The sequence below is a fragment of the Balearica regulorum genome, chromosome 18 (genome assembly GCF_011004875.1).
Source record: "Balearica regulorum gibbericeps isolate bBalReg1 chromosome 18, bBalReg1.pri, whole genome shotgun sequence".
NCBI classification, from domain to species: Eukaryota; Metazoa; Chordata; class Aves; order Gruiformes; family Gruidae; genus Balearica; species Balearica regulorum.
The window spans coordinates 1184861-1196402 of record NC_046201.1 but is presented as its reverse complement, the minus strand read 5'-3'; the positions used below and the strand labels follow the sequence as shown (position 1 = coordinate 1196402).

Below are 11542 nucleotides of genomic sequence, written 5' to 3'. Positions count from 1 at the left end.
ATCACTGCTCTAATTAGGAAATTGCGCTGATTTTTTTTTTTCCCCCCACAGTTGAACTATCAAAACTCAGGCTTGTTCGCTGCCAAAGCGTCTTCCATCTCTCCGCTGGTGACTCAGCGTGACACCAGGCCGCTTAAAATATGTGAACAGGGAAAAGGAAGGAGCCAGCGGCTGATTCCCGCGGTTCTGAGCGTGCAGCCCGGGGGGGGTTGGCGTTGCAAGGCTTTGAGTGCAAAACAAACCCCCACCGGCGCTTCCCCCACCACGGGCAGCACCCTGCGCCTTGGGCTCAGCCCCCCGTGCGGGACAGGGCGAGCTCGGGGGGGAACAGAGCGATGAAGAGGAGGAGCAGGAAAATGGAAGCCCCCCAGCAAATCTCTCCGAAGCAGCGCCTGGTCCCGACTCGGTGTTTGCCAAGGAGGGTGGAGGACAAAGGACGCGGCGAGGTTGTTCCCAGCAGAGCTGAGAGCCACGGCCGGGGCAGGGGGGGCACCGAGCAGGGCTGCAAGGGCAGCTCTGCCCCAGGGCTGCCACTCACGGCTGCAAACCCTGGGGGACCGTGCCCCCCGTGCTCCCCATTCCCCCTGTGCTCCCCATACCCCCCGTGCTCCCCATGTCCCTGTGCTCCCCGCGTCCCCTATGCGCAGCGTCCCAGCTCGCTGGTGCCAAAAAGCAACTGGGCCCAGCCGGTTCGAGCCCTGGAGGAACCAGCGCCAAACGCACCGTTCTGGTGGACTTGGCAGTGTGGGGTTTACGGTTGGACTCGATGATCTTAAAGGTCTTTTCCAACCTCGATGGTTCAGTGACTCTCTGCACCCCTGCGAATCAGCTGCCACTTGGGTTTTCATCTCACCCGGTTTTTTTCCCACAGGTGCTTCAGGAAACATTTGAGGCAGTGGGGTGTGCAGCCGTATCGGGGGGTGCAGCCGTATTGGGGGGTGCAGCCGTATCGGGGTGTGCAGCCGTATCAGGGGGTGCAGCCGTATCGGGGGGTGCAGCTGTATCGGGGGGTGCATCCATGCCAGGGGTGTGCAGCCGTGTCTGGGGGTGCAGCTGTGTTGGGGAGTGCAGCCGTGCCAGGGGGTGCAGCCATGTCGGGGGGTGCAGGCAGCCCCTCTGCCTCCCCAGGCCGCGCTGCCATCCAGCTGTGTTGGCATAGAAACTACCACGGCTCTGCCACGGTGCGTTACACAATTCAATTAAACACCGAGCGAAAGGGCTGCTGCCGTTTAACGAGGAGGGGGAGCAGCTCCCTGGCCGTCGGGGTGACGAGGAGGCCTTTGCCCCAATCCAACTTCTAGACAACTTCCAGAGCATCGCGGGGGTGGGCTGCGGAACAAGAAACAAAGCCCCAGCGAGCGAACAGCGCTGATGTTCAGCGGCTCCGCTGCCTCCCGGACAACATTGAATAAGAGTCTATTTAAAGGCGATGCCGCTTGCATAACGCTGGCAGTAATTCCCTCTCCCCCACAGCCTCGTGCGTTATTCCCAGGGCTGTTTGCAGGAGGAGGGTCCATGCAGGCAGCGGTCCCCGGCCGGGCAGAGCCCGTGGGGCGAGGGCAGCTGCAGGCAGCACCCCCCAGGGACGGGGACCTCCTCTGCGGAGGGGAGCCGGGGAAAGGCAGCACCGTCTCCCAGCGGAGCTTCTCCCTTCCCCCAGCCACCGCCTCCTGCGCGGGGCGATGATCCTGCATTGCCACACAAGTCACGTTAAATGCCACGGTGGCTGGATCCGGCACCGTGCGGCGCGTTGGAAATACCACAGAGACGCTGGCAGCCGCTCCAGGAGAAGTGACAAATCACCTGCCCCTGCAGATTTCAAGGGACCGAAATTCGCTGTCACCTTCATACGTGCTGTGTGTGTAAGGGGCAGGTTTGCCGTGGGGTCCGAACCTCGCCGGTGCCCCCAGCAAGGAGACGCGGCCATGCCAGGGGCCGGCAGGAGCGGGGAGGGCTCCGGGCGCTGCGTGGGGGCAGTGGAGGAAGCAGCGTGAGGTTGCCTGGATTCTCCAGGGTTTAATTAGCAATGAGCAATGTTGCCTCAATGACTTTCTTCGAGGGAGGACACTCTTCTATTTAACCGAGTCTGGCCAAGTAAAACACAGCTGGAAGAGCTCCGCACTCAGCTCGCACCGCAGGGTGCCAGCTCCCACCCCGCTGCCACAGCTGAGCGGGCACAGGGACTGTTAATTAAACACCGTTAAACCCCGCGCAGCTGCTTTCCCAGGGACGTGGGAACCCCCGGCAGGGACAGGCCGGGGGGGCTGAGCTACGCCACGGGTCCGGCTGGCCCAGGCGGGACAGACCCGGAGGCGTCCCAGTGCTTCCAGCAGCAGCAGAGAGGTAAACCCAAAATACCGCGGAATTAGCCGGTGACAACACACCAGCCAGCAGCTCGGGGTCGGCCCTGGCCCCTCGCCCTGCGCCCATGGGGTCACTCTCCAGGACTGCGACGGCGGTGTGACACCACGGCACCGCTCCCGCCAGCGCGGCCCTCGAGGCCTGCGTCCCTTTGCTACGGGTGACGGTCACACGGGGGGGGCCGCGTTGGCTGCTTGGGGCGGCTGGGCACCCCCTGCGCCGTGATGGAGGCAGGAATTCCTGCTGAGGGAGGGGAAATCAGACCCCAGCCGGGACAGGACATCACGGCTGTGATCCGGACAGAGCCACACGCTCCCTGAGAGACCAGCGTCCAGGTGCAGGCAGTTTATTGCTCAGTTTGCCAAGGGTTCCAGAATAATTCTTGCAAAACCCCCAAGTTCAGCTTCATTGCAAACCCCAGGGCAGGAAGGCTGCCTTTCCAACCCCCCCTGCTCCTGGATCCAGCCCCTCGCTCCTGCCTCCGGGAAAACCCTCTCCCGGGGAAGCCGTTTCTCCGGGGAGCCCCGAGGGTTCCTGCCCTGCTCCCGAGGAGGACAGGCTCAGTACCGCTGCTCTGCCCTCGCAGCAGCAACACAACGTACAGGTTCGCTCTTAAACGTCCCTCCAGCTCCTCCGTCGGCGGCTGGGGGGCCGGGGCTGCCAGGGGGGTGCAGAGGAGCCTTCCGGGGCCAGCCCAGGATTGTTTTGCTGTTACGCTTGGAGCCTGTTCCGAAGTTTCCTGCCCACATCTCTCCCAGGAGCAGGGAGTGAGAAGGGGAGGGAGGAGGAAGGCAACTCTTGCTCATCCAAAACATTTACTGTGAAAACACGAGGCTAGAAGAGGAATCGGTGAAGCCATTAGAAATAGTTTATTGTTACAGCACACCACAGAGGTCACACACCACTCCTGGCTCTTCCTCCCAAGGAGACACAGTACAATCTGTTTGGTGCAGGGATTAGAAGAGGAAGCTGTTGGCAATCTGCTCCAAACTTTCCTGTTAGTTCAGTAAATGGCCTCTTTACTGTATTAACAAATGCGAGGAGCTGCGTTAACCCCTTCAGCACCAGCCCCGCTGCCTCTCCGGCCCAGCCTCCGCCCAAGGAAAGCGCGGAGCGAGAGCGCAGACGGCGCCCGGCACCTTCCCGGGATGGTTTGCTCGGGTGTCCCTCGCTGCCGGGACGTCCGTGACAGAGAAACCCGGGGCGCAGGGACTGCGGTGCTCTCCCCCTGCTCGTCCCCGGCGATGGGTGCCAACCCACTTAACAGGGCTCACACCAAGCGCCAGCAGCAAAAGCCGTGCTCCCAGGAAAGGGCCCTTCGAGACCTTCTGGGGAGAGTCCAGCATTCACTCCTCTGAATTATGAATTAAATAGGGCAAAATTAAACCCACACCCGGCTAGCGACCGACTGAAGGAGCCTTGAAGGAAAAACGTTGCACAAACCCGCTGCAGACAGCGCGGTGCTGACGAAGACAAGGCTCTCTCTGCTGGAACAAGTGCGCGTTGCAGGGCAGCCAGGGTGGCAACTCGGGGTTTTGCCTATAGGAAAAAAATCACAGGAGCGTGAACAGGATACAGCCCTGTCCCGTCCGTTTAAACCTCCGCCAGGTTCAGGGAAAGCGGTTTGTTTGCACCGCTTGGCAAACAGGGGTCCGAGGCTTGTGGGACCCCAGCTTTGTTCTGAAACGGTAATGAAGAGGGAGAGTGGAACTGAACACAGGGCAACTCCAAAGCGCTTTGGGGGCTCAGCCCCAGGACCTGCCCCTCACGGGAGGATGAGGATGCCCCGGCCGGTCTCTGGAACATAACGAACGGAGATGATACGGAGCAGCAGTCTCTGGGATTCCTCGTTGTTGTCTAGCACCAGATCACACAACCCCAAGGCAGTCAGTGAAGGTCTCCACGGACCCTCCGGGTCCTTCTGCTGTCACAGAAACAGGGATTAAGGGTTGTGGCTTCAAGAACATAATAAATAAAGATCTGCAATGTCCTGAAGAGCATCTGCAAGCTGGCAAGTAAGCCTGCTTCCAAGAACAGCTAAATCTGCCTGCCACCTGGCCGGCCAGGCAGCTTTCCAAGCACCTCGTCACCCGCGCCGGGCCGGGCCGAGCGCCCCGCGGCAGCACGAGAAGCACCAGACCGTCCTCCCCGTGCAGGGTCACAAGGAACCGGTCTCCTCTCTACGTACTGAGCAGCGTCTTTGGGGTGTTGATTTAAGAAGCTTCATGCCTCACATGAGCTACGGAAGGAGCCTCACGTTTACCCCAGCCTGACCTTCCGTGTCCAACCCCCCGGGAAACACGGAACGCGAGCCGGCAGCTGGCAGCAGAATTGATCTCAGCCCATCTGAACGTTGCAAAGGTGAACTCTGATGATGCTGCAGAGCCAACGAGGGATAACTGCTGGCTCGTAACGTAGGCAGAAGACTCCCTGCTGTAATTTTAAGAGGCTCATCAGATTTTGGTCACCCCAGGGCTCACTCGGCGCCACAGCTCACCAGAGCGGGATCTGCACGGGAATCCTCGCCGACTGCCCCGACTCGTGCCCAGCTCTCACACAGAGATTGGGCTTTCCCCCCCGATCAGCGTCGCTGCCAGCGAGCACAGAGCCAAGCAATCACTCTGAACTTTGCTCTAACGAAACACTCATGCATAAGCTGGTTTTACACAAGGCCGACAGAACCCTTTTCGACCCGTAGCACAAAGTGTCACTGCCTGCAGAAGCTCAGGCTTGCTGCCCTCTTTCAGGCTGCCTGCACTCTGCCCGTGCCCTTTGAGAGCCTCGTACATGCCAGCCAGTCAGATTTACACCAGGACGAGAGATACCAACAGCCCTTCACAAACAGAACCAGAAGGGGAAGGGCAAAGGGACCGAGAGCAGTGCAGACGCCGGTGTGGTCTGCAGGGCTCCCGAGGGCCGTGGCTCGTTCTCACCCAGCCCGGTGCCCAGAACAGCCGTTTCAAACACACAATCGCTTCGAGGGGGGACTGCAGTCAGAGCAAAGCCAGATTTACCACTGAAATCAAACCTAAGAAAAGCATTTGGCTTTGGAAGTTTTTAGAGTTGTTGTTTAATCCCGAGACAGCGCAGCTGAGTGAGTTTAGAATTTAAGTTACAAAAAAAAGAAAGCACTAGAAAATAATCTTGATACAAGAACAATAATCAGCTGAGGTTCCCCACCCTGCACAGGGAATCCTGCTCCACCATCCGCCCAGCACAGCTGGGATGCTGCCAAGGCATTGCTTGTTCCCAGCACAGGCTGGGATGGCAAACTGTCCTGGGTGAAAGTCACGGGGGGGAATCCCCAGATGTGGGAGTTAAGATGCTGCCACCAGTTCTGGTTTTGGCCTGTTCTTGACGGGTGATGCTTCTGTGGAAGAAAAAGAAACTTGTTACAGAAACAGAGAATGCAAATAATCTCCAGTCATCTCCTGTGGAGGAACTAGGACTCAAAATCCACTCCTCCGTAGAGCAACAAATGCTTTCACAGGACCTGAACTAATAAAAGTTCGTTATAAATAACTCCACACATCCAGTATGCCTCTCTCTTTCACAGTGCTTGAACTGAAGCACTTTCAGAACGTACCCAACACAACTTTAGTAGCCACCAGCCCAGCGACACAGATCCAGGGCAGCGAGCGATTTCTCGGACAAGCTTTTCCCCTCGCCCCTTCAATCTGACAACATGACTCTAAATGAGGCTCGATCGGCTGCGTGCAGCAAGGGCAGCTTGTATTTTGTTCAGCCGTCCCGCTGCCAATGTACAGAGATGACATCTGATCCATGTTTACTAGTAAACAAGCACAAAAAAGAAACCAGCCCCATTCCCCACATCCCAGGTTTCTCCTGGGCAGATTCCACACAGAGGAAACGGCTTCTTACAGCTCCTGGTTCGCAAGAGCAGGGAAGTCCAGCTTCTGCGACTGACGGTTCGGTGTTCTGCTGTCCCAGGAGACACCCTTTACTGGTTTGCCGTCTGGCACCCGCTGGAGTCCAGCTCTACCTCTCCGTTCGTCTCCAAGGGCTGGCTCCACCCTCAGTTCTTCAGCACGGACAGAGGTCTGGCAATGCTCTGCGAAGGCTCCTTCCTCACCGGCAACAGGCCAACAGCGCCCGTTTGGTCACCCTGGGGCACGAGCTCTCCCCCACTTCCCTCTTCGCACCCAGCTGCACAAACCCTGCCGCTGAGGTTTTGGACCGCTCGGGAGCAAACGTGCACGCAGCCTCAGTTGTGCTGAGCTCACGCTCCAACGGTTGTGGAATTGTGGACCTCAGGAATCCTCATCCAGCTGGTCCTAAATCACCGTTGTTACCTGAAGCAAGGTCACAGGAGCTACGAGGAGTCAAACCTCAGTGAAACCCAGTTTTGTGCAGTGTGAATGCCAGCATCTGTGGTCACAAACACCTGTTCCTGCGGAGCAGCAGGATGCGATGACATGCAGGGGACCAGTTTGAGTGTGGGGCAAGAAAGACTTGTCGGGGTCAAGCAGAAAGCCAAGGACAGAGTTCCTCGGAGAGCTTCAAACGGAACGTACGCTGGGTGTTTCGGGGCAGCAGGTACGCAGCATGACTCAAGAACAGCAGATGTAACAGGAAGGAACTCTTCAAGAGGAATGACTAGATGCCAACTGAACAAAGAGACTAGAGCCTTGGGTCCTCTTACAGTAAAGGGTCAGCTGGATTTGTCAGAGCCACGTGGGGGAAGCTTGCATAGCCCAGATCAGCAGGGCTTTAAACCAGAAGGTTTATAGTCTGTCACATTTGCTAGGACAATGCAATAGGAGAGTTCCTATTGCACGGAACTGAGAAGAAGGATGAGAACCAAAGCTGCAGAGCATACAGAGAAAGCATACCTGGGATCTTTTCCGGGAGTGGCTCAGAAGGAACTTCTGGAAGCTCCATCTGTTCCTGCAAGGACATTAAAGACGACACATGACACACACCCCACGTACCAGGCGGTGGTCACAGACTCCTGCACCACAGAGTAATAACAGAAGACATTTCACGTACAAACTGACATCTGCCCCAGAATGGCAGGAAGGGTTATGGCCTTCAGTGCTGCCCAATAAATGAGCACAAGGCTTTTTTAATTATTATTATGGAGACTTAATAGGACGCTGTATTAGCTATGAGTCTCCTCAAATCAACACTAGTCGCAGATCCTCTCCACCTCAACCTCCACTGGCTGCACATTTCCTACAGCGGAACCAAGCCAGCATTTGGAAGAGCCCGAGGCACCACAGAGATGGGTGGGGATGATCCAGACTGAATCCTGTATCTGAGCACGATCCAGGACTTTCGAGATCTTCATCTAGCAAAGTGCAATAGGGACGCGGTAAGAACAGAGATCAGCTGACTGTAACAGACAGCAAATAAAGTGCAACCCTTAAAAGCATCCCGTTTCTAAATGACCCCGGTGTGTGGAGCGATTGGCTTGATCTTTGACGACACAATAATTGGGCACAAACAGGTGTAATTGAGGTCTCTGGCAGAGTAAGATAAGCTATCGAGAGTGAGGGAAAAGGTACTTTCTCCCCTATTGTAAACAGCTTTCCGAAAATGTGGATTAAAAGTAAGTACAAGAACATCAGGTTAGTCCTACCTGAGTAATAGCGTTTAATTCTTCTAGAATGGCATCTTCATCTTCCTCGGTCAGGCTGCCAGCCAGTATCTCATCTATTTGCTATGAAAGAGAAGAAAGAACACATTCCAGTCCACAACAGTGCGGCAGAAGCAGCTCTGTGACTCGTAGCACAGTACGTGCGCATGGGAGAGCAATGTAGACACGGGGTGAAGGGGTACTGGGAAAACTAACGAAGCTAATTTTTCTGCAGGCAACTGAGATTTAATTCCCAATCTGATTGCCTCTTAAATAAGGCTGGGAACACAGCGCACCCCAGAGAAACTCTGTATGGCGGGCAGTCTCTGCTCACGGCTACTCACACGCAGTACGTACCCTCTGGTATTCCACAGCATCTTGGGTTTCACCTATTATTCTTTCTACTTCTTCTATTGACATAACCTGAAGAAAAGAGCCAAAATCCACGTGTGGGTGAGGTCTGCGGGGAGACAGCTACAAACTGCCAGGACTCTGCCTCGTCCAAGGCAAAAGCGTGCTCAGCCACACATACCTGGTGCATTTTGTTCAGACATTCATTGCCTATTTTCAGGCCCTCAATGACTTTCATTTCAATCTGGGTGAATTCAATATCCTGGACCTGAAACAGGAAGGAGAAGGGGAAACCTCGCAGGCTGTCCCGTTCCCATCGTTAGCCAGGTACAGACTGCCAAGATCCCCAGAGAAACTGCAAGGAGAAATCAGTCGAGAGCCCTTCCTGTAGTGAACAGAGGATTAAGTGAGACCAGTCGTAAGAAACACGCACACAATGAGCCTTAGCACAGGCAGCTGCAAAAGCATATCCAACAGCCCCTCAACCGACTGTCTAGCTGACAGTCTAAGTGAGCCCATAGTTTCCAAGGCCACCCCAGAACAAACACGTCCATTTCTAAAGTCAAGGCACGGGACAAGCCCGAGGGAGTTCCTACTGCAGCCGTCCACACCGTGACTAAAGTTCTACTAATTTACCAAACACGTACGTTACACCTAACCTGCAGTGCAGACTCAAAACATACTCACCACTGGTTTCTTTAGGGAAGAGTCACAGCACACGTACGAATTCAGAGACGTCTGCCCTTCGGACAGAGGACTAACCCCTGTTAGGGCTTGGCAGTAAAATGCGATTCCACGCAGTCCAACGAACACCCACCCCAGAGAAAAGGCTTCTACCGAGCGCACAGAGCAGGCTACTCGCAGCATGCAGCAACCGATTCCTGCTTACCATCCTCTCCAAGTTGCTGATTTGGTTTTCCGTTTTATCTAGAAGTTGCTCTTGGTAACGCTTCTTCTTTAGCAAGAGCATGGCTTTTCTGAAGGAAAACAGGAGAGAAACTCAGCACAGATGAAAGCAAATAAGCCTAGAAGAATCACATCAAAGTCATATTTGTTTTGTGCTTTTTCCAAAAGAGGAAAAAAACACGTGTAGTTTAAATGACAACTCTGAACTGCGCCCGCTAAGAATAAAGACGAGCAAGTTAATCATAAATTTGCTGTCTGGTACCTGAAAATTCAGGTATATTTGGTGTGGGTTAGGACCTCACCGGGCCAGTTGTGCTGTAGCAACGCAAAATTAAGTCCTTGCACAAAAGGCTCATGATAGACCCTCGAAACAAGACGTAAGAGCCGGCTGCTGACACGGACCCCACCGACACTGCGGAACAGAAACAGAACCTCTTTTCGCAGAGCTGTTCTGCCACCAGCCACGGGACACGGTGGTCCCTCCTACTTGTAAGTACAAAACTTTAAGCGGAACTCCCTTTCTGAAAGAAGAATCCGTAACCCCCTGCGCCGGTCAGCAACACCCGCGTCCGTGAGGCTCCTGCCCAGCACCAGGCCCCACTCACTCCTTCTTGCCGTCTCTCAGCAGCTGCCTGGCCAGCGCCCGCTCCCTCTCCAGGTTCAGACTGATCCGCTTCTGGTACTGCCTCAGCTTGTCCCGCTGCTGCTTCAGTTGCTGCAGGGGGAGAGGGGCGGACAGACCCGTCACGACCGGGCCCTGACGGCTCCAGCACCCCCAAGGGCCCGGGCGGCGCGGCCCACACGCAGGCCCGTGTCCCCCCCGCCGCGACCCGGCGCCCCCGACCTCGCCCCGCTCAGCGCGGGGACCCGCCGAACGCCCACCCGCTCCAGGCCCCGCCGGCGGGGAGCGCGCCCGGAGCCGGCAGCCCCGCGGAGACCGGCCGGGGCGGGCAGGGCGGCGGGACCGGCCTCCCCGCGGCCCCGGCCCGGGCCTGCAGCGGGGCGGGGGCTCCCCCCGGGCTCCCCCCGGGCCGCCGCGCTCACCAGCACCGCCTTGTCCTGCTCCGTGACGCGGCTCCGCCGCTTCCGCCCGAACAGGTTCCCCATGGCCCCGCCGCTGCTCCTGCCCCGGCCGGCGCGGCCGCTCCGCCCCGGCCCGCCCCGCCCCGGCCCCCGACGGCGGCCGCGCAGGGGCCCGGCCGGCAGAACGCGAAGGCGACGGCGTGTGCGCCTGCAGGGGCGGGCAGGGGCCGCCAGGGGGCGCTGTGGGGCGTGCGGGAACGGGCGGGGGGGGAGGGGATGGGGGGACGGAGGGGGGGACGGGGGGGGGACGGGGGGTACAGGGGGTACAGGGGGTACAGGGGAGGGGGTACGGGGGGTACAGGGGAGGGGGTACAGGGGGTACAGGGGGTACAGGGGAGGGGGTACGGGGGGTACAGGGGGGGTATAGGGAATGGGGTACAGGGGAGGGGGTACAGGGGAGGGGGGGACGGTGGGTACAGGGGATGGGGGGTACAGGGGGGGTATAGGGAATGGGGTACAGGGAATGGGGTACAGGGAATGGGGTACAGGGGATGGGGGGACGGGGGGGTACAGGGGATAGTGCGGTATAGGGGATAGGACGTACAGGGGATGGGGGTACAGAGGAGGGGGGGTATAGGGAATGGGGGGGCTACAGGGAATGGGGGGTACACAGCATAGGGGCTATAGGGGATGGGGAGCTTTAGGGGGTGGGGTGCTATAGGGGATGAGGGCTATAGGGAGTAAGGGTGATATAGGAGGTGGAGAGATTTAGGGGATGGGGTGCTGTAGGAGGTGGGGTGCTATAGGGCAGAGAGGTGAGGGAGACCCCCGTCCCCATCTGCCCTGTTCCTCTGTCCCCGTGTGTCCCGCAGGAGACGCTCTGGTGCTGCCGCAGGCTCGGGGTCCCTGGGGATCCCAGGGGGTCCCTGGGCAGGAGAAGCAAACGTGGCCCCACCACAAACGGCCTGATGGCACCGAGAGGGGACGCAGCGGGGGGCTAGGCCAGGCCGTGGCGGTGGCCATGACCGCAGCTTTACGGGGCCTGCGGGATCACACTGAGGGGAGCACGGCCCCGAGGGTGGGAATCCTGCCCCGCGCTGCTCCCGTGTCCGGAGCCGTTCCCGCTCTCCCTTCCCCTCAGCCACAACCCGCTCACAGGGTTCGCCCGCAGAAGAGCCAGCGTGGCCGCTGTGCCCCTCGGCCACCCCGCGCCTGCCGAGTCCAAACGCGGTTATTTTTGGATGCACCGTGCCTGCGATACGGCACTCCCCTGGAGCGATCAAAGCTCGCTGAAACAATTTG

The 11542-nt window shown here is 58.0% G+C and overlaps 1 protein-coding gene across 1 annotated transcript; it reads right to left on the bottom strand.

Annotated features, from left to right (window-relative positions):
* Positions 1-5401: 5401 nt before the first annotated feature.
* On the bottom strand, positions 5402-10375 carry CHMP6 (charged multivesicular body protein 6). Its single transcript, XM_075770544.1, has 8 exons — positions 10262-10375; positions 9823-9932; positions 9201-9288; positions 8493-8579; positions 8318-8383; positions 7964-8044; positions 7215-7269; positions 5402-5731 (listed from the first exon to the last, which is right to left on the bottom strand). The coding sequence occupies exons 1-8, from the start codon at positions 10322-10324 to the stop codon at positions 5679-5681; spliced, it is 603 nt and encodes a 200-aa protein (XP_075626659.1). The 5' UTR covers positions 10325-10375; the 3' UTR covers positions 5402-5678.
* Between the last annotated feature and the right edge of the window lie 1167 nt (positions 10376-11542).